Source organism: Sceloporus occidentalis, unplaced genomic scaffold, assembly GCF_023333645.1.
Source record: "Sceloporus occidentalis isolate IW3139 unplaced genomic scaffold, rSceOcc1.0.p SCAF_51, whole genome shotgun sequence".
Lineage (NCBI taxonomy): Eukaryota > Metazoa > Chordata > Lepidosauria > Squamata > Phrynosomatidae > Sceloporus > Sceloporus occidentalis.
In genome coordinates this window covers 1,882,218-1,905,168 of record NW_028317031.1, presented here as the reverse complement: position 1 = coordinate 1,905,168, position 22,951 = coordinate 1,882,218, and the positions used below count along the sequence as shown (strand labels likewise).

The 22,951-nt window shown below is 40.4% G+C and overlaps 1 protein-coding gene across 1 annotated transcript in view; it reads left to right on the top strand.

Annotated features, from left to right (window-relative positions):
* The window catches only part of LOC149288421 (ras-specific guanine nucleotide-releasing factor RalGPS2-like), a 43,422-nt gene extending 22,056 nt beyond the window's left edge, over positions 1 to 21,366 (top strand). The window contains exons 8-19 of the mRNA XM_089491601.1: positions 5,962 to 6,099; positions 6,475 to 6,565; positions 10,382 to 10,449; positions 10,682 to 10,817; positions 11,261 to 11,412; positions 12,821 to 12,875; positions 14,085 to 14,162; positions 16,734 to 16,839; positions 18,385 to 18,477; positions 19,932 to 20,037; positions 20,747 to 20,838; positions 21,337 to 21,366. Coding sequence (XP_089347727.1) covers positions 5,962 to 6,099; positions 6,475 to 6,565; positions 10,382 to 10,449; positions 10,682 to 10,817; positions 11,261 to 11,412; positions 12,821 to 12,875; positions 14,085 to 14,162; positions 16,734 to 16,839; positions 18,385 to 18,477; positions 19,932 to 20,037; positions 20,747 to 20,838; positions 21,337 to 21,366 — 1,145 coding nt within the window. The remainder of the gene's footprint in view (positions 1 to 5,961; positions 6,100 to 6,474; positions 6,566 to 10,381; positions 10,450 to 10,681; positions 10,818 to 11,260; positions 11,413 to 12,820; positions 12,876 to 14,084; positions 14,163 to 16,733; positions 16,840 to 18,384; positions 18,478 to 19,931; positions 20,038 to 20,746; positions 20,839 to 21,336) is intronic.
* The last annotated feature ends 1,585 nt before the right edge of the window (positions 21,367 to 22,951 follow it).

Here is a 22,951-nt window from a genome sequence, read left to right as displayed (position 1 = left end):
AGAATCCTAAAATAAATAAATTGGAAAAAAATGGCTTGACACATGTTCTTAAAAGTAAGCCTATAACAATAGGTAATTTCATGATTTCTTTCTTAGTAATCGGATTTAAAAAATCAAAAATACCGCTTAAGAGCACCAACCATTTTGTACAAACGATATAAATTTCAAGATATTTTTTTTACCTATGATTTGTTACCAGAAAAGAGGAACATTCACATTTAAAATCTACCCTTGGATCACATAGCAAATATACATTCTTTATTCCTTTATAACATGATCGCAATATTAAAGGGACATGGCTATCCACACACACACGCGCACACTGCCACAGATGATTCTTTAGAGTTAAAGATTATTATACTGCATAAGTAGTAATGTACATTTTGTAGGTATGAATTTGTAGGAATCGACTCCCTCGAGAGTTATCCATTTCAGGAAATCAGAATTCAAACTTGTTTACTTTCCGTAGCAACCAAGGTGTCTTTAGGGACGACCGAGAAGATGGTTTGTTCCAATTTTTGGAATGCACCTTAAAGGATATTTATATATAGCATAAGCGTTAATATTCAGAAGTTAAGTTCTCCTGACTCCCTGTGCCTTTCCTATTAATTTTTTAGACATATGCCAGATGTTTAGGGGCAGGTGGCTGCCACGGATAATTTTGTGGAAACCGTAAATTGGCTGACAGCCGCCAACCTTAGCTGTTACCGTTGACTGCCCTTAAGACTCCATCGGTCAAACTGTTGTCTGTTAGCCAGTTACTAACTCCTATGCAACACCTATTCTGCCACGTGACCAATTTTTATGAAGGATTATTTTAGCCTTTACAGGTGCTTTTTGTAGACAAATAGCCGCGCTGCGAAGGGCCTGTGAGTTTGTCCTGTAAACCAAGCAAAATTCTCCTGGGGGTTTTAAATCAGTGAGATTATAATCCCCCTGATTTTACTATACCTTCTCCAGGGCCAATCCAGCCTTAAAGCCGGAGAACAAAAATTTTCAGATTACTTCAATTTACCTGTGAAACCCGTTAAGTGAATACGCCCCTGATTTTACTTTCTGAACAATATGCATAGATCTTTATAATCCCCATTTCTAGGACCAACATGTTATAGGTCATGTTCTCATACACCACCTGCAATTGCCCATCACGGTGCCATTTGGATATACCCCCAGACAGAATGGGGGTTGCTCAGCTTTTAGGTTTAAATGTGCTCAAACTAGCTTCCAAGTAGGGTTTCCCCCCCCCTTTCTTTCCTTGATTGAGAAGTTGTGTTTCTTGCCGTGTAAGAATATGATTATCAATTTTATGCTTGAATGTTTCTTTAAATAACATTGATGTCATTTTCTACTAGCACATAGTAAAAGTGATTTATGAACATCTTGTTTTTATGCTTCAGTTTATAGGAGAGTTAGATTATGGCATTTAGATTCTTTGATCATAAACCAGCACATAACTACGTCTGTTCCTATTACAGACTCCCTTGCTTCCTTATAAGTTTGTAAACCCCAAGTTATCCTAACATGTACTGATGTATTGTTAAGGAAAGAGATATTTCCTTATAAACATTATATCAATATTTTTCACATTGCCATCATTGCCCTTTCTTCCACAACTACATTTTGCCTTTTTTATGCGTTTTATAGAAATATTTTTGTAGTTTGGGTAAATATAGAACAAGGTGTAATTAATCTTAAAAGGAGCATGAATACATCTTCATACTGTGCGCTGTAACAAAGCTCATAGAGTCAAAGGCTGTGGATGAATTCAGGATTTCAATCATTTCAGACAGTTTTACTTCACAATCTCTTCTAGTGAATTGTTTGCATGTTTAGTAATACTTCTGTCCTATTCCTGGCCCCTAAATACTTTGATCACATGTACGTCTCCTGCTAACCTGTTTGGGTACGAAACTGTGATTTATTCTTTCCTTGGTGTGTGTGTGTGTGTATGTGTGTGTGTGTGTGTGTGTATATATATATATATATATATATATATATATAAATTATTTTTTTTTCTTCTGCCCCTCAATTTTTTTTTGGGAGGGGGGGTTACCTTTTTTGTCTTTTTCTTTATACCTGAAAAGTGACGCACTACGTAGACAAAACATTAATTTCGATCTTTAGTATGTTAAGCAAACTATGTTCAGTATATTAAAATGTTCCTTATCTGCCTGTTGCTTCACATGGAAATTAAGTGTTTCCAGCTGAAATATGAAAGAACAATCTGGAAAATCATCAGTACTAGAAATAATGTTTCTAACGCTGCCTTTGGTTACAAAAGTATTAAAGTAAGCAGCATAAGTGCAAAAGCAACGTTAAGCCCTCCAGTGAATGCCATTAGGAGTGTGATTATCGATATTGGGTGTTTTTTTTATTTTGCAATCTGTCTCCCACCCATTAAACATCTTCACTTGATCCCATCTGCAGTCTGTTTATTAAGCGTCAGGTTTGAGGGAACGCACTAACCCTGGTTTTCACACTCTCCACCTTTCTTTCGATATCTAATTACTGTCCACGTCTGCTTTTTCTTTATCTCCAGCTGAATCAATAAGATCCCCATTTCATTTTTCTTCTGGATTCCCCCCCCCCCCATTATACCCATTGCCAGGGCACACTATTTTTGTCAGAAAAGGGGTTAAGACCTTCCAGATGTTCCCATGTGCCAAACATATGAGATTTTCAAAGGAGCTCGGTTTTTTTCTTTTATCTTTAGAAAAAAACAGATAACAATTGCATAAAACCAACCTTTCGCCTGACCTTGATGAAATCTTCTTTTAACTTCTGTTTGTTCCAAAACCCAGAAGGTGGGAGAGCAGCAGGAAAGCAGCCCACAGCTATCCTAAGAACTCATGAGCTGTGTGCTGCATCTCTTCTCCGTAATACAAGCATCCAAATCAATCACCGGGTATCCCCAGCTTGCTTCTTCTTTAACAAAGTGCCAAGTACCCCTTCCTAGCCCCATAAGCAGATAAAACTGGAAACGTCAGGTTGTGACAACTTGGTCAGCTGGCGTTCACTGGGTCTTTAATACACACAGACATCTAAGCTTAAACCCTTTATGTGCACTTTTTTTTTTTTCCAAACCCCCCCTTCGTTCTTACTCCTTTAACTCATCGGTGGATGATAAACACGAAGGTTCAGCCCCACAGGACTGGAGCCAAAGACCCAACAGCTCCTCCTTGAATAGAACACTGGAATGGAGCGGGGTTTGCCTCAGAATCCGAGTAAGGGCAGCAGGTTCTAATAAATGAATCGCATGGTAGTTAAGTCCTGCATTATCTGTTTCTAATTCACTGGCTTTGTTACTGCTCCTCTGTCTCTCTTTTTAAAAATCTTTTTACAGGTGAGTAACATCTTCCTCCACACACACACACATACTGTAACTTGATCACGACATGCTTTGGCAGACGTGTCCGTGACACGAGATCAGCATAATCCGTTTCTGTAACCAGTTACCTCCATCAGTATTGAAGGGAGGATGATGTGTTTGCTGAGCAGAGGCTCGCGTCTATTTTATATAAACCACGTCTTAGTTTGAGTCGTAACAGCAGAGGACACGATGTTTCACAGAGGAATCTGACACTGCGTCTGCCGAAGGCTTCTGTATAGTGTTCAGTGGTCCAGCATGCTCTCTCGTCTGAGTCCGGCACATGTGGCAGCGTTTACGGTCACAGGGTCAGATTAAAACCTCAACGTTTGTTTAGGGTTAGGAGAGTATCATACGTTTTAATATTCTACCTTTTTCATAAGAGAATTTTTAACAAGAAAAAAAAAACTGACTTACCTCAGCCCGTTCCCCCTTTGCCAGAACTCTGAGCTGAACGGCATGCAGAGTATGTTCTGCGTTATGTCCGTGTTTAGATAGGGAGGGATAACTGCCTTATGTAACGTGCCTCCCCATTAAAGTCCATGTAACCTGAGATTTCAATCCATGCTCTGGACCATTTGGCCTCTCGTCCTGTCTTCTAGTAGCGGGGCCGGTTATTCCTTGGTTCCTGCAGCCTTTCTTACACTAAATAAATTGTTCATTGGTTAGTCGCAGGCTCTTTGCTCTTGGAATTGCTGGGATTAACCTCCAGAATTTATGAAAAGTTAACTCTTTAGAGAAATAAGCCGAGTCCAATGTTCCTTGGAAACAGGAATTGTTTTTATTAAGTCTAGGCAGAGCTATTCAGGAGCATGGGAACATAACTGCAGATATTTGGATTTCCAGTTTATATTTGCACTGTTAAAATTAAAAAGTGCCAATCTGCTCCCTAACAACATATATCTTCCCTTCAGATTACGTAGATCCACTTTATTATCAGAACTATTTAGAACAGCAATAAATAGTTTTATAATAAATCACTCATTGGATCTACATTTACTGTATTTTAAACCTGCATTATCGGGCATATTGGATTACTGCGATGCCTTATACCGTATATAACAATGATTGGGAAATAAAATAAAATAGTGACAGGTTTAATCAGTAAATTGTGAGTATGAAGCATTTCTGCTCTGGCTCGGGCAAGATGAACCCAACCACCTTTTCCTCCGATAGTTGCTGCACCGTGGCATACATGATGACGAGGTTTAACCTTTCTCGCAGATGCGTTATGAATGGCCAGCTTGGCCTGACTTGGAGGAGAATGCCGGGGTTGTCCTTTTATAACGGATATAAGTTTATGGGTGGAAATGTTTCAATTCATGCATTGTTTACGCGTTCTTGAGAGCCTATCATCAGTTAACCGATATTTCACCAGCATTCAGCGCTCTGACGGGGAAGGTGCTTCATAAATAACTGCTATTCCACCCCTGAATACTTTTTCCATCTTTCTGTTCCCAGTCTGATCTCTGGGCCTCACGTCATCTGTTTAATTCATCTCAAAACTCTACGAAAGGATATATTGATTGAAAAGGTAGCCAGGGGAGGAAGCCGAGTGCGATGTAAATTTCCTCTCTCGTGTAACCATATGTTTTAGTGGGCAAGGTGGCTCGTGGTCAACCAGAGCGAGCCTCTGCTGTGCAAACATGACGCCTCTGGCTTCTACAACTGCAAGTCCATAAAATGAAAATCACCTAATAGAAATAAAACTTTTTTTTTTTTCCAGTTCCGGAATAATAGCTAGAGAGCTCTGCTGGTTACATGACAGATTTTCTAAGAAATTGTGGGGTAGAACATTGTCTGATCACCGTGGCTTCTAAAACTGTACTAAATGTAATAATGTATTTCCAACATTTTTCATCTGATTGCTACATGCGTTTGGCCAGCTCTATTAATGATTAATTCGACACACAGAGGTGAATGATTACTGTGTACCTGCTGTTTCTTGTCATTAGTTTCTAAATATCAAAAGACGCTTTGGATCCAGCTTCTCCCCAGTATGTATCCTGCATATATTTGGCATGCTAATAGAGTCCGCAAACGTTCCTGTGTATTTGACTGATAGGTGGATTATTAGTGGATTGGAACTATTAGGATGCCAGAAACAAGAGGTTAGTTTATTTATAAAATGTATGGGCCTGGCTGTGTAGCCATGTACAGAGCGTATTTATAACCCGGCGAATTCTTGCCTTACAAAGGAATATTGATACCAGCAGAGGTTCCTGGCCTAAGGTCACAGGGGCTAATTTCAAGCGCAGGGCTTCCATTCAGCAGGTCTCTCAATGTGAACTCTTATTTGTGGGCTGCTGTTCTCTCTGCATAATGGAATACTATGTGGGACAGAAAGTAACGTCGCACTCAAAATCTGCTTTCATTACCAGAATGACATTTGTGTATAAACACGTCTGCATGTGTGTGAGGCTTAGCAAGCCAGTGGAGACTTTGGTTCTGTTCATCAAAGGGCTGAAATCCTTACCCTCTACGACACCGTTGTGTTGGGGCAGCAATGTATCAGTGGTGTGTGTGTGTGTGTATAAACAATATATGCGCAAAATGAAGGCCCTTAATAACGTTGTGTTTGTTTTTGTGTACAGGTATTTACCTCTCTGACCTCACGTACATAGACTCGGCGTATCCTTCCACCGGCAGCATCTTGGAAAATGAGCAGAGATCGAACTTGATGAACAACATTCTGAGGATAATCTCTGACCTGCAGCAGTCTTGCGAATATGGTGTGTGGAACAGGATACTTACAATTCTTCTTCTCCAGCATTGTTTGGAGGAAATGTAATAAATAATGAATTTGCGCAGAAGCCTCATATTCCGCAGAGCTAGACGCCGGGCGAACAGGACATAAAAACTAGCGCATCGCGTAACAATCTGGATTTACAGAAACCAAAATCTGCTCAAGCAGGCTTATAAAATCTTATACAACAGCTTGGTGTATTAACACCTAAATTGCTTTACTCTTGTTTTAACAGTAGAAAAGCTTCATTGGTTTCTGTGATGGTTGTTTCAATTTTAACTAATTGTCCCACACTTTTTCTTGATACGCAATGCCTTCTTATAGGTTATATTTGTGTTTGTTGTTTTTTTAATATGTTCAGAGATCCCTATCCTGCCCCATGTACAGAAATACCTGAACTCTGTGCGGTACATTGAGGAGCTTCAGAAGTTCGTAGAGGATGATAATTACAAGTAAGTGAATTTGGAATGGTATATTGAGCTATAGCCTGGTATGACATTATTTGCTTTAGTGATTATACCACACCTTCCTGACAGTCAGCGGATACATTAAACCAGTCAGTCCAAAAATTGTTTCTTGGACTGTTTAAGCAATGGGTCCTTTAATATTCATTATTCCAGGGGCGTCCAACATGCAGCCCGCGGGCCAAATGCGGCCCGCGAGACCTCGAGGTGCGGCCCGCATAAGATCGGCAGCCAGGGCAACCGATCTTACGCGGGCCGCACCTCGAGCCCTGCTACAACAAGAGCCCTGCTACTTACCTGTGGGAGGGTCTTTTGTACTGCATAGAGGAAGCGGAACCCAGCAGAGTTCACGTGACATCACATGACTCCAGTCCTGCTTCCTCTGTGCAGTACCAGAGAACGCAGAGGGAGGCCGCTCCCCCTGCTGAAGTCTGTGAGCGGCATTGAGGAGCTGCAGTGCAGGTAAGGGGGTGGGGAGGGTGTTTGACTGAGTATGCATGATTGAGGGAATTAATCTGTGAATGAATGAGTATATGAATGAGTGTGTGTGTGTGTGTGATAGCATGGATGTGTAAGTGCTGGAACCTAGGCATGATGGGACTGTGATTGCTGTTAGCAATCACACTCCTATCATGCCAAGTCAGCCAGTACATGCTGAAACCTGGCTAGCTGCCCCCCTTGTGTATTGATGCTGCCAGCAGTATGGGGTCTGCACATCACTTACAGCCACCCTGTACCAGCATGTACTGGCTGACTTGGCATGATAGGAGTGTGATTGCTAACAGCAAGCACAGTCCCATCATGCCTAGGTACCAGCATTTACTGGTTGCCTGGGTATGATAGGAGTGTGATTGCTGTTAGCAATCACACTCCTATCATGCCAAGTAATATTGCTAATTTTTTTTGACCAATTGTGGCGTGTTACCTAGTTTTATTAAAAATGTGAGTTTTTATTATTATTTTTAAAGGTGGGGGGTCATTTTCGGTTTTGGCTAAGTGAACCGTGAATGTTTTGGTCCAGAATTTTCATCTTGGTGCATCCCTAGAATAAAACTATTTCATTTTTAATTATCCTGAATTTGTAGTCACAAAACTTTCTATGCCCAGAAATCATTGAGGGGAAAAGTAAAGGTTTTGTGTCATTTAATTTATTTTAATCTGCATATTTTATTAGAGGCCATATTTTCTCACAGTGAAAAATGAGTGCGGCCCTCGCACCTATACAATTCTGGTGAAGTGGCCCACTGCAGAAAAAACTTGGACACCCCTGTATTCTATAGTAGAGGTGTCAGGGGCCCCTCTTAAATTTAGAGTTATAACATAATGTTTGTGTTTGCCAATTGAGTAGAGCTTGCGATGGAACCTGTTTAAATTGTCTGCCCCTGCCTGATGCAAGCATTTGTTATGAATTATCTACCTAAATAGTCAGTCTTGATTAAATAAAGCTTACTTAAGTTTTACGCCAAGTTTTACGTACTGATCCTACTTTAGATTGTATGCGGAATGTCGGGTCATCTGCTGTTCCACTTATTATTTTTGCCATTTAATGGAGTTTTGAAGGCTACTGTATAATATTCACAATATTGGACATTTAGTGTGAAGGTCTCATACAAGCAGACATAGCTCAACATCTGTATTCATTATGTGGACGTGGACGGACGTCAAACAATTGTTTCTCTCAAAATCAATGTGATGTCTGGCAAAAATATTTGTCTGGTTGCAATCTAGTGCTGGTTTTTAATTATTTTGTCAGCCCCTCTACCGTAGACAGGAACAAAGACTTACTGATGCATCCTGGCAAGAATTTCTGTACAACATTTGCGTCATCACTATTATCAAGTGACGACCATATAATATGGTTACTTCTGCTAATTTCTGTAAATTATGTGAAACCTCAAATTCTTGCATTTATTCTGAAATTGGTTACGTTCTCCATGCAAATATCAGAGCATCTCCATTAATTTGCATGAGAGAAAACAGCAGACATTTGGAGTTTTAAAAAGAAATGCAAACAGATGTATTGGGATTGTATGGGAAAAGGACAATTATAAGGAAAAAGCATAGACATGCTTCATAAAATGAGGTGATTAGATTGGTGAAAGAACACAAACACAGTAAACGGAAGGAAGGTGAATGTTTGAAGAATTATATTTTTGGTTGCCCCTACTTCCTGATGTACTTTGCATAAACAGAAACCCCGGCCTTCCTGTTTATATTGGCTCGTGCGTGTGTGTGTGTGTTTGTGTGCACATGTATGATCATTGGTTGTGTTTCTGCCCAGGTTTCTCTAGGAGTTCCAGTTAACCTATATGCCCATGGGCATTGAGCTTCTTTTTTTGGGAGAAATCATGTTTTCTTAAAGCTGCTCTTTGTATGTCATATAGCGACTCACACGGGTCTCGTGAACCTCCTTGCGTCCGGCATTGCGTTTGTGAATAAAGGTTGTGTAAATAGCTGTGTATGCATTCTCGTTACCATCCTTTCTGAAAGTTTTTGAGATGAAGATACAGCACCCATGCCGTAAAACAAAGCAATGCCAAATGCTTATCATCACTCGGAAACCCGGTGTCAGGCACTGCATGGCTGTTAGTGGAATGTATATTACGTATATGGATTAAGGAGGGAGGTCTGAACATGGATGCTAAAAGTGGGTTATCTCTCAAAATCTTAAATTCCCTTTTCCTTTCTCAATCTGTGTAAGTAACACGCACACCTTCCTTCACCGCACTATTCCAATGATGTCTTCTCACAGAGATATTGGGCATCTGTCCCGTTCTGGTGTATTTCAGACTGCCATCCTTATAAAGACATGCAAGTGATTTTCTGATCATATTAATAGAGACATAATTTACTTTGTGATTGTGCTAACTAAATAGAAATAGATTATGGAGTTAGACTCTTCAAAAGTAACTGCTGCTTTAAAGACCTATTAAAAGAGAGAGGAGGCTTAATGAATGAGCTCTTGGAGCCAGCTGTATATTGGTACCAGATGAGGAAAAGCATTCTTTCCTATCTGCAGACTCTTGCATCCTCCTCTTTCCTCCCATTCTGTCTTTATTAAACCAATAATCCGGTTGAGGTGAGAACAGTGTGGTATTATAATCGGGGGGGGGGAATAAAATGTTTAACACTTGCCCGTGTTCCTAAAGGGCTGTTGGACTGTTCTGTTGCCATGATCCCTGTGCCTCCCACTGTATGGAAGCAATGATCTTTAACAATGGAATCACTATGCCAGCTCATTCACAGAACCGTTCAAATGGACACGCCAGCTGCCATATGCAACTTTAACGCATGTAATGGCTGAGTGGTTTTGCAGAATCCCCCTTAACACATCACACAGCTAAATGCCTTGCATGGCATGCGTTAGATCAAACGATCTCCCTGCCCCTGATCGTAGAGGATGAGGGCAGCCTGTTCTGTGTCAGATAAGAGTGCTTTAAAGTGTATCCTTCAGCACAAACAGGAATAGGATAAATAAGGTGTATTTCTGCAACACTTGTTATCTTGGTCCCCTGGTGACTACTTCAGCTTTCACCTGCTGTATCTTAATGGCTTCATCCGGTCTTGAGAAGCCGTGGTTGAAGTCAAATAAAAGCTGCTTAATAATCAATCAATACAAATTAAGTTTATATGAAATTATGTATGTGCCATAAAATGCTTTATTTTATAATAGTGATTGTTCATCTACGTATTTTGGCACCCATCGTACTGCTGTCAAATTTAGACACGATGAGCCACAAGATTTAGACAAAAAATGAGTCCTTAAAATACATTGAATTTCTCAACTTTATTCTTTTAACACAGATTATCTTTAAAAATAGAACCTGGAACCAGCACTCCCCGTTCTGCTCCTTCTAAGGAAGACTTAGAAGGTAAGACCTTTCATATCTTATCTGAGACAAAATTATTTTCTATTAAGGCGTACGAGATATAATTTAAAGGCCTGTTCTTTAATTCGGTGGACTCGTTTGAATGCTACCTCTTTGATTCCCCATCTCCTAGTATGCTTCTGAGGACTATTTTTAACATTGTTTGTCTAGGTCAATGCACGCTCAGTTATGTAATGAAAATGTCCTGTTCACATTTCGGTTTTCCTAGGTCCAGGTCCAGAGGTAGGAGCCTCACCTCAAAGTTCCAGAAAAACCATTCCAGTGGAAGGAGTATTACTGCCACCAACACCACCTTCTCCACGGAACCTGATCCCACACGGACACCGCAAGTGTCATAGTCTGGGATACAAGTCAGTACTCCTTCAGAACCTTTGAGTGTTATATAGCTGATAAGTCTCGTTCATTGTTTTTAAAGCTAAAACATGCTTGAGAATACCAGTTCTCTTCCAAAGTTAGTCTGGCCACAGCAAATAATAATGCTCAAATTTACACCTTCCATATCATTTGGGAATGTTGTATAGTAATTGTCATAAGTAACCTAAATCACTGACCGTTTCTTCTTCCCAGTGATGGACACACGTGGTATAGTGGTATAGTTTACAGTAGCTTTATAAATTTCTAAATTAAAAGATATTTTAACAGACTTTGCTCTACAGTAGTATCAGACTAGTGTTACCTTTTTTATGAATGGACAGGTATTATGATGCCCCAATGCACTATTAAGTTAGGGTATTGTAAAACTTGCTGGTCTCTTATAGCTAACTGTGTGGTATCTATTTTATTTATTTTTTAGCTTCATCCATAAAATGAATACAGTAGAGTTTAAAAGTGCCACCTTCCCCAATGCTGGACCCCGGCATCTTCTAGACGACAGTGTTATGGAGCCCCACACACCTTCACGAGGGCAGGCAGAAAGCTCTACTCTTTCCAGCGGAATATCCATAGGTAACAAGTATAAGGAACACATATATTGGCACTTAAGATAATTGTAAGAACAATTTGAGAGGTGGATCTACTGAGGGGCTGGAGTGCAGAACGTTGTTACTCCCTTTGCATTTCACAAAGCTAGTGCCTGTGACCATTACGACTCCATTATGGTTACCGGAGGCCTGTGGCTGGGATTGTTTTTGGACAGACCAAATTGCCTTATGTTGGCAAACAAAACACCTTCTCGATAAGCATTGGTAGTGGAGGATATATACCAGATTTTTTAAACTGATCCTGGAAAATGTCTGTGTAAAATAATGTCTAGGAATTGCTGAGGAAAAGCTAAATCCCACTTGAGGATCCTTTTTTTTTTTTTTAAATTGAATTGTAAAATGAAATCAACTTCAAGGCCAGCGAAATGAATGTGTACCGTTCTTTAACCCTTACAGCCAGAGACTTGGAACATTTGTTAGGGACACAACCACAAGCATTCTGTTGTTCTCTAAGTCCATTTTACTTTTACCCGAGGTGTTTTTTCTCACCTCTTAACAATGCAAAATGTATTTTTTTCTTAAAAGCTAGGGAAAACTCAGGCATTACCCTACTTGAAAATCGCCCAGAACAGTTTTTCCTGGAAAACTTACATTTTTGCCAATTGTCGGGTTCACTTTATAGGTCTCTTACTTGGTTTGCAATGCTGCCAGGGAATCATTTAGTATGATGTGTCGTTGGCACGTATTGCAGAGAAGGGATTAATCCTAGCTGTGGCTAATGTGTCTCTTCTCTCTGCCCCTTAAAGTTGGAAGATTTAATTAACAGCAACATATGCTGGCTCTAAAGGGGCTTTATTCAGTAACCGAAGTTGAAACATTATCTTGTCTTAGTTAGCTATTTATTTTGAAGCAACAATTTAGACCTTGGACAAAATTGTTCATCTTGCTACTACTCTTTATTTAGTGAATTAACACCAATCTGGAGATCAGGAGCACGCTGAGGACAGCCAACTCATTCACTAAAGTGCTATTGCAATATATTAAAAACTAAAGGTCTAAGCAATGTCCTAATAGACGTTTATGTCCTGGTATAATTTTTTTAGGTGTTTTGTTTTTAATAACATGGGTTTTTTGTCCCATGTTGAGGGATGGTTTAGAAACTATAAGAAAACATTTGCTAGAAAAGTTGCATGACAACATTCTGGTAAAAACATCTGTTCTCTTCAGCCTTTTAAATTTCACTAGTAATGATTTTAAAACTCTTCACGTTCATGCTTTTTTTAAGACATGTCACATATTCATACAGGTTGTGCAGAGCTAATGCTCCTGGAATGTACATAAGTACGTAAACAGACATTATGCGTGTAATATATGTGTCTTGTCCTGTTCCCAGGTCCTTAACTTTTTTTGTTGTTTTCTTTGTTTGCTTTCAGGGAGCAGTGATGGGTCAGAGCTCAGTGAAGACATGTCATGGCCAGCTTTTGAAAGGTAAGCTTTCTGATCAACACGCCGCCTTTTCATCCGCAGGTAGGCTTTACCCACTTCAAGACAGCCTGACGTCTGATTACCGGGTCTGGCTAAGAGATGAAAGCGCCGTGTCGAATGTAATTTCTAATTACAGAAATCACGATTGCAGTTTCTTCATCCTTGCACTTCATTACTTTCTTGTATCGGATGAAATATGATACATACTTATGCTTGGTTACAGAGATTCTTCTCAGCAATTTAATATTTCATGTTTTGTTCATCAACTACAGTACAAATAGCACAGGAAGCCTTTAGGATGTAATTACTATGGGGGGGGCTGCATATATGTACCCAAAGATCTCACTCATCTCTATGCCAGTCAAGAACAAGCTATAAAGATTGTTTTTTGCAAGAACACCAATTCTAAAGCGAGAAAGCTAACTAGATACATTAAATATATTATTTTAAATAATAATCTCAAATGGTAAAAATAGTAAAGAAAAAATTAGCTTGAAAGGTAATTTTTAAAGGAATCAATGTGCAATACTGTTGCGGTAAGGAATAAGATTATTCTAATGTTACGCTCAACCTTTCTTATTTGTTAGTATGTTCATTTTTTATTTTTGGGGACACTTTTTCATTTTCCCAGACCAAAATTCTTATCTTGCACAAGCATGTATAAATAATTAAGCTGATGCTTATGATCCTTTAGTGTGTATGACGTTAATTTTTATTTTCTACTTTTCAATATGTCCCGTAGTCCTGTGTAGACTTATTCATGCAGTTTGTAGATATTATAGACTGCATTTTTTTCAAAAAGGTAATTTGCGAGACGTTATCTCAGTAAAGCAAAAAACGCCTAAAATAAGCGCATTTTTTTTTAAAACTTTTTCTGCTATAATTGTTGCGAGTTAAATTATAGTAATATTTAACAAGAAAGTAGGGTACGTAACATCTGTTGAGGTGCCAAAGTCTATTCATATACACAAGCACTTAGAGAAGGAACTTTTTCTTAACTAAAATATCATGACATTTAACTTGATTTTGTTCTTAAAAAAACAAAAACAAAATGATAAAATAGTTAAATGTAGAGTTCTGCTTTTAGGAAATAAGAGGGCCTGAAATCCATTAGACATGATGTATTCTCTAACATCTCAAACTCCTTCTGAGCGCTTGCACATGGCTGTCTGCCCGCATGTAACCGTTCCAATCTGTAATGGAATCCTACAGGAACAGACTATACCATTCTCTGGGTCCGATGACAAGAGGGGCATGGAATGGATACCGAGGGCCGGTGCAGGCCAGCAGGTATAAGTATGTTGCTGCGGTGGTGGGGTGTGGCACAGGCATTGGTTACTGTCCTCTTTCGGGTGCTGGCTATAGATTCAGAGCTTTCCTCCTGCTTTGGGTGACCCTTTTTTCATTTCGGTGCCTGCAGAATCTCCAGTGTTTTTTTTCCCACCTTTGAATCTGCCGTTTGCACATTGGAAGTGAATTACGTGACTTTTATGGATGTTAAGTGATTTAAATAGGAACATGATGAGGACTGAGTTTTTATATTCACGTAATGGTGAAAAGTAGATTCAAAGTGTGACCTGTTGCGGAATGCTTTATTTTATTTCAAACGGAATACCGTGGAACTTATTATTTTTTTTTAGCCCTTTATATTGCACCGCCAGGTGGAACTTTTGAAGTGTTAACAGTTGCCGAGTGATTGGTGTAATGTATAGTTTTGCTACTGTCGGTCTTCGTCGTCAAACAATGGCCGCGGGTATGGTAGGTGTTGGTAATAGCCTATTTTTATATGTCGACTGGCCAGTGTTGGGCATCTTCCTTCTTGCCATGATAAATACTCCGTGGCTGGTAAGTATCGGATCTTCTGATCACAAGGCTGAAACTCCTGGTGTTGTATTGTAAAAACAACTGTTAAAGCCCACCATGTTCAACCTCCCATAACCCGTGTTCAGTCTCGTACCAAGTGGAGTGTGCAAAATAAAGGTGCTGTTCCACCTACTCTGCTGGATTCAACACTTTTGTAACTAAATGTAGCGTTAGTAGCATCTCCCTTACTGTTGAATGGCGTAAATGGGCATGACTTAGGAGGAAGAGAGTGGAGCATGGTCAACGTCACAAGTAGATGAGACCACCGTGAAGAGCCTCTGAAGAATGCTTGGTATACGAGCAGTGATATAGAATTGTTTGATTATATTTTAGTTTAAGACATCCTAAACCTCTGCTGTGATTATGGTCACTGAGTGCAGACATATCTGGTTTGGTCACCCAGTTACCACGCGCCCGGCAAAGTTTGTGTATTTTATGTGTTTGGAGCTTGCGGAATAGGAAGTTAAAGGTAACTTCTTGAGATGTCTATGCTCCGTTCCTTTGTAGGACCCCTCGTGTTTTGCATTCTATACGCAGGCTCAGAATGTCATCTTTAACTCGGAGCTGCGTTCAGCTGCGCAGTTCCAGGCAAGTCTGTAGAAATGTCTCCAGCCCGCGCTTGATTAACGTCCTCACTACCAACGTTTTTGATAACAAACTAAAATAAATCTGTTCTTAACGGTGGTTTTGACTGCATATTCCGTTTCTGTTTGGATTTTTCCCTTGTGTTTTTCCGTCTGTTTGTGAAGCAGTTGTAGCCCTGGGTCACATGACAGAACACCGAACCGGATTCCTGGAATTATGTGCGCCAGCAATCGTGATAAAAGATCCTACTTTTATTGCCTGCACATAATATTTAGTATTGGAATACTGAAGAAGCTATGCACATCTCATTGCTTTTTAATTTACCCGCTCGGATGTGTGAGATGCCTCCTTAAGACTGATCCCTTGTGCCATCACTCATATGTGAAATATTAAAAACCCAATAAGCACCTTTACAGTAACTGTATTAGCTGTATGGTATAAGGCCTGGTAGGCATCTTAATGGAAACTGAAGCCCCATAAAATTCTCCAATAATAACTGAAATATAGGAAATCATTGTTTTGTCTAAAAGAATATGACCAAATTAATGCTTTTTAATTTTGGGATTCCTAGTCATGTGTACTACTTATTACTAGTTCAGATGAGCTAAGATTTTCCATTCTTGCACACAGCACTAGGTCATTGTGCAAGAATTAATTGGTGTCTATCATGGAAGTATTAACCGTTATTCTTCTTTGATCTCCCCGGGGATATTCTTTCACAATATATTACAGTGTAAAGGAAGCAGATTTTTCAGCAAACTAGACTAGAAATCTGACCAAACAATGTTTAATATGGCAACGCCTGCCTTTTTCATGGGCAGAAAAGTTCACTTAAATAGGACTTCTGCAGTCCAAAAGACAAAATGCTACAATGGAAGAAGATCTGTGGATTCAGTTGGCTCCATGAAAGACTCCTCTAGGGTTGAAATATAATATATATGGGCAGATGAGGGCCATTGGTGCAGGTCATTGCAAATTCTTGTACCTAAATGCTAGAAGCCACCTTTTATTGCATTGTCCATAGTTCCAAAGCCGACCTAATCACGTCATTAGAAGCGGTCTCTTTCCTGCGGTGCTGTCACGTGACCTATCGCTCTGCTTCTGATCTCGCATTAATTTGGTCTTGTGTGTGCGTCATGGCAATTAAAATGGCTTTTTGTTTAGGAAAGTACTTGGGATCTTTCCCCTTGGCTGAAGTGCTGCCTGTGACGAACCCGTCAGAGATGCTTTTAGTTTGATTTGTGTCCCGGGTGAATGCCTGACATTAACTACACTCTGCTTGTGCTAAAAAATAAAGACCACCGTATAGCCGTTCCCTGATTGCTGTCCTTCTAAGACTTTTTACATCTTTATTCCAGCGATACTTTGGAGCTGATGGCTTCCTATAAATGCTAACTTGATTCTCTCCTGCAGTTCTGCGGACTCTACAGAGCTGGCCGTGCATTTATATCCCGGAGCGGTGACTATACAAGGGGTGCTGCGCCGGAAAACGTTACTTAAAGAAGGAAAGAAGCCAACAGTAAGATTTCTTTGCACAAACCTCATTTCCAGCCTTATTGTCGATGGCAAATTGCAGAACAATTTTAATTATCTCCGCACGCTTTCTTCACCATTTATACATTTTGTTGAAATGATTTCATTTTGCAGCTGTTTAAATTCTGAAAAAAAATTGTTTTATTTTACAGCACGGCCCCATATTCTGCATTGTATGCGATGCATTTTTCTTCTCATTTTCCTGCCACTCTTTAAGGAGTCTTGGCACAAAACAAAAGTTCTCGCCTGAGGACCATATAACATAACACGGCAATTGTGTTAACTTGGCAAGAAATCAGACCTTCCTGCTCCATGTACTGAAGCTGATGTTTAATTCCGTATTTAGGATTACTGTAGGGACCATGAGCTTCCAAAATATAATACTCGGGAAGCTACCCAGGTGAATAACAAAAGTAAGGAGGTACACAAAACAAACAAGTCATTGAAATAAAATATATTTAATCCAAAAATATTAAATCCAAAAAGAAAACACAAGTTCTAAATAAAAAAAATACCAAAAAATAAAATAAACAGAAAAATAAGCAGAGATGGGAGAGCTGTTCCACGGGGGGTCCCCCAATGTTTCGGCTCTATGGGTAATCTGCTACCCTGGTTACACAACACGCAATTTATTTCCCACTATCTCGCAGCATTACTTCAACCAATAGAAACAGTAGTTCAGTACTCAAGATTGTCACATCATGTATTGATAACAAACTATGAGTATAAATTGTAGGTTTATTGACGTAGCAACATACAATTTGATGTCAGATAAGGACCATTTGGCCAAATTTTGTTCTTTGCATCTTTATAAACCTCAAACCTTATTTGGTCCTTTGTTTGCCCTATTGTCTCAAAGTTCCTGCTTTTGAAATATACTTCATCTTGCATTTTGTTGTTTCCCTTTATGTACCGTATTGGCCCGAATATAGGCTGCACTTTTTCCCCCACTTTAAGTCTTTAAAGTGGGGGTGCGGCCTATATTCGGGGTCTAGCGCCCGACGCCCGGGACATGCAGTTTCCGGGCGCCGGGCAGGCAGCAGGGTTAGGATACAGATCCCCCGCAGCGGTGCAGGGGCCCCGTATCCTACTCTCTGATACACTGAGACAGCCTCCCCTGCCAGCACTTTCCACGAGGGGAGTCCCGGCACGGGAGATTGTTAAAGCCCATTGTGCAGACGTGCCGGCAGCGGAGGTTGTTTACGCGCATCGCCGCAGCCAGTGAACGTCTGCACGATGCGTTTTACCTCTGCCCCCTGAGTGCCAGCACCGGGAGTTGTATACGCGTAGAGTGGCAGCATATCTCAAGGGGGGAGGACAGAGTGGCAGCATGTCTATTAAAAAACTTTTTCTTTAAAAAAGCACCAAAATTTTACGGTGCGGCCTATACACGGGGGCGGCCTATATCCGAGCCAATACGGTATTTGTTTCTATCACATCCCCTCTCTCCTCCATGCTATGCATGTAATTGTTTCTGATTGTGTCCTCCACGGTTAGCTGTATGTAACATGTCTGTGTCACGTGTGTGCAGGTTGCGTCTTGGAGCAAGTATTGGGCCGTACTGTGTGGTACACAGCTGATCTACTACGCCGCAAAATCCCTGAAGGCCACAGAGAGGAAACATGTAAGATTGGGGAACACTCTGGAACTGTAATGCAAACTGAAATACTGAAATGAAAAGTGCATTGTGCAGAATGGCGATTATTTTCATTCACGCTACAATATATATTTACGCTGTATTTGATACAGCCTTACCACCCTTGTACGTCTTTGATCTTAGCATGCCATTATTATGGCACTGGGGATTGCTGGGTAATGATGTCCTGGGCATGGGAGGAGGTCTGTCCTGGGTGCCAATCATCAGGGGATTGCCACTCTGGGACAGACCTCTAGCCGTTTGTCTGCCCCTTTTCTGTGCCGCTAGCTGCAGATATTAGCCGCACCTAGTGGCTTTAGAGTGCAAAGATCATTCCGTAAGATGAACGCTCACACTCTCCCTGCACACTGTGTCTGACTGATCCAGCGGACAGGAAATTACATCACATCCACTTCCTGAATGCGAAATCAGTCTGCACACGGCACTCCTGGAGGTAAGTGGTATAAGCAGTGGCGCAGCTAGAGTGTCATTGTGTGTCTCCTTGTGAAAATACCCCACTAGATCACCAAAGAGGAGAAATGTTGGGATAAAGCAGTTTAAAATGTAAAAACACCCACAAAACATTTAAAGTTTGCAAGAATATTTATTGCACGAATTTTGTAAAGTGTGGGGGTGCCAAATATAGGATCTGCCCTAGGTGCCAAATACTCCAGGTACACCTCTGGTGCTTGGTGAGGTTTGTTCCACTCTTTATACACATTGATGAACAAATCAAACCTTGTAGGATGCAATGTACACTAATGTCATTGGCGACAATTACAACGGCCGGATACTTGTTAAACTTGTTAGAGACGTTTCTTCTTTTGAAGTTATTAAATTTGTTATGCAGCATCCTATTTATTTTAACAATAATTTGCTTATGTGACGAGCTACAACGTTATAAAGCGTGTCTGGAGTCCTTCCATACAGTTTGGTTCTGCTTTAAACCTCTTTGTTGGCCAAGCGGCGGATACTGGCTCCCTTACACTCTAATCAAGTTACTGCTTATGCTGTGGGAGGCTTTCTAGTCTGTTGTTAATAAAGACAATATATATCACATGGAAATGCTCTGTACTTCATACGGCAGAGTACGGAATGAGTGGAATTGTTTAAAGAAAGGGATGATTAAAGCAAACAAACTCCACAATCCGTTTAGGACTGTGAAGACATGTTGTGCTTTGACCTGGCAACAAATTGTAAGACTATCTATGAACAAAATCGTTAATTGACAAATCATGGAGCTAGATAGTTTTTGGGGGCTTTTGTTTGTTTTTCCTGTTACTGTTTTAGCTTTGCATTAGACTGGAAAAATTCAGACCATATCCGAAGGTTCGAATGGTATCGGTTCATGGCGTTTAAAAATATGCCTTTCCCCCTGTTTGGGCATTTTGGTTATGTTAGATTATGTATTTGTTTTTAATGTATTTATTCTTACTTTCTAGTTCAAGTCCACATCTACAAAAAATGTTTGTGTTTTGGGCTGGATGGTGATGATGGCTGATGATCCGGAACATCCTGATCTTTTTCTGTTAACAGACTCTGAGAAAGGTAAGTGAACTCTTTTAAGGATAAACCGAGAACATCAAGTTTTCTGGCTCCAGCCATCATTCTCGGTCATTTGCCAGTATTTCCTCTCCAGACTGGATCTGGGACATAATTGTTAGAATTCGTATCTGTTTGTCCTGACATTGTGTACAGACAGAACTGCAGCTAATTGATTATTCTGGGTATAGCATCTAGGTGTGTGGGCTCTCTAATTTTGCCATGTGGATAGATTTGAACCCCATGATTCTTCTGTCTGAGATGCTAAAATAATGTAGAGTACTTTGGGTAGGTGTGTGAGAATGAGCATGTAGCCCAAAACAGATGTAGTGTGTTGATATGGGCAGAGCATCGCAAGATATGGGCTGATCGTCGCAAGATATGGGCAGCATTTTGTGCAGTGCTAAAAAAAAAATGGTGCTGTACGTGGTCACCTTTACTGCCTTATGGAGAACGGACACCGATTGTCAAATATCTTTACCTGAGATAAGGGAAAAATATCCCTGCGCTCACTGGCTGTGATGTGGAGGATAAAGGTGTGGAATTAATTCGGAATGGAAAATGATCTGGAAAGAGCATATTGTAATCCTTATAACGGTATATGAAACGGGGAAGCTAGCTTTGCATACTATACTTTATTGATGGTGTTTTTTTTGTGCATTTTCCAGTATTTTACTTCATGTGATTTTATGTGAATTTTTTCGCCACATTGTAGGAAACTCTTACAAGTTCCAGGCCGGTAATCGTGTGAATGCCATGCTGTGGTTCAAACACCTTAGCTCTGCCTGCCAAAGCAACAGACAACAGGTAAGCAGAGGACACACTTACATATGGGGTGCTGATATCTCAAGGCCACAGTATGGTATCGCTGTGTATTTCTTGACTGATTCTTGTCTTTATAGTTAGGACAGGGAAGCATATAAATCTATTAATATGAAAGAAGTATTAAACCAATTTTGACCTTCCAGACACAGTGAGAATCAGTGACTTGGCTTAGTCTCTGACATTGTATATAGCGGGTTGGTGATTAAAAATATCTTCACTAAATTAGTGAGCTTAACTTTGTAAATAAAACTCATTGCAACTCTCCAGGACAAGCATTGTAAGCAAATATTTGATCAGGATAAAACTTTGCAAGCAGGGTTCCTGTATATTTCTCTGGGGACAAATGTTTTCACCTGAAGTTTTGGTGGGTCTGGTGCGGGGCCAGACTGGGCATCAGAAGTGATTGTTCTGCTTCGAGGTCCGCCAGCTGTATACAGTTTTGTAATTGTTTACAATATGTTTCTCTTGGTTCCTATACAGGCTCCTGCCAATCTGATGACCTTTGAGTGATGCGGCACGAATATAGACAGTGATTTAGGATTGTGGAATCTACCAAGAAACATACTTTATGACAAAGAGCTGCAGTTGTCTTGAAGCTTTGAGCCATACGTCCGCAGGACTCCACATCCTTTTTCTTGGCAACAGCACCTTAGAGCTATGAACAAAACAGACTGACAGCCGGAAATACAAGGCAAGTGCCTGTGCCCGACCATATCCGTTAATAACCCCTAGTGGGGGCAAAAGACCTGCAGACGTGGACAGGATCAGCCATGGACCTCATCTTGAGTTTGCTTATGTATATATTTATATATATATACGCATATTTTTTTTCTGACAGCGTTCACTGAACCAATCTGTGCAAACCACTGCCTTAAAGACAAACTTTAAAAGAAACTGTGCGTCTTGAACTGTGACACCAAATACTGCGTGTGCGAGCGAGTGCGTTCACACGGGTGTTACGCACGCCTTTGTGATTTGAGTTGTGTTTTGTTTTTAACTTTTATTAACTGTCAAACTCACTGATTTGGGGAAGGAAACCGATGGGTCGTGGGATTTTTTTTTTATACAAAAAAAAAAGGTTTTCTCTGGGGAAAACAGGAAAAACATTCTAGGAAGGACAGTGTTACTGTAGGATAAACGCTAGTATTCTAGTTTAGGGTTGTGTGACGTTTCGGGAGGTGTTGGTTGAGGGTTATGTTCACTGAAGCATTTGTTGGAAATCCGATTCAAAAGATAGAGCCAGAGAAGGCTGGAAACTACTGATGCGGAGAGGTCTCTGGAAGGTGTATCGTACTGGTGCGAGGGCATGTTGTGTCCTCCTGAAAGCTACAAACACGTGCTTGTTACGGCGGCTGGGGATTTGGTCTCTTCTGTAGGAATATTTGAGACGGTATCTGTGTCACCCATTGCTACATACACAGAAAATTCCCACTTTTTATGAATTGTTTTAGTTTTGTTTACTTTTTCTAACTTATTCTAACCAAAAGGCGAGTTCACTTTATTTTTAATGAATTAGGTTTTTGCCTTTGAATCAGCAGAGATGTTTCCCAATATCTCTCCGGAGCCGAGAGAATTTTAATAAAATGGCAGTGTAGGTCTCGGGGAATAAAGACAGGTAATATTAGCCAGCAGCTGTGTCTCTTTAGCCAGCCTGTCTGAGATGATGTGAGAGTCCTGAAGGCCTCCTCTGTTACATTATTAACGTCACTGCAGGTAGAACTGCGTTACATTTCAGGCCTGTGGGGCCTTCATCGACATCACTGACAGCTCTGCCACTTAGGCGACTTCAACATCTAGAATACTCTTGTTGGAGATGGATATGTAATATTAGCATTTCCTTACGAATTATATATAATTTCATATACACTGTTCATTTAAGACAGCTATTGTTCTTTTTGATGCTGTTTGTGTACAATTAGACAGGGGACTGAGTGAGTGGCACGTTAGGTCTGCTCTCAGATTGCACATCATGGCTCACCTTGCATGGCTGGGAAGATACAGCACAACCTCCGTGCCACATGTAGAAGACATACAAGAGGCCAATCTGGGCTTATCCAGACCCAAGGCAATGCGGCCCATGCAAGCTACGGGGATG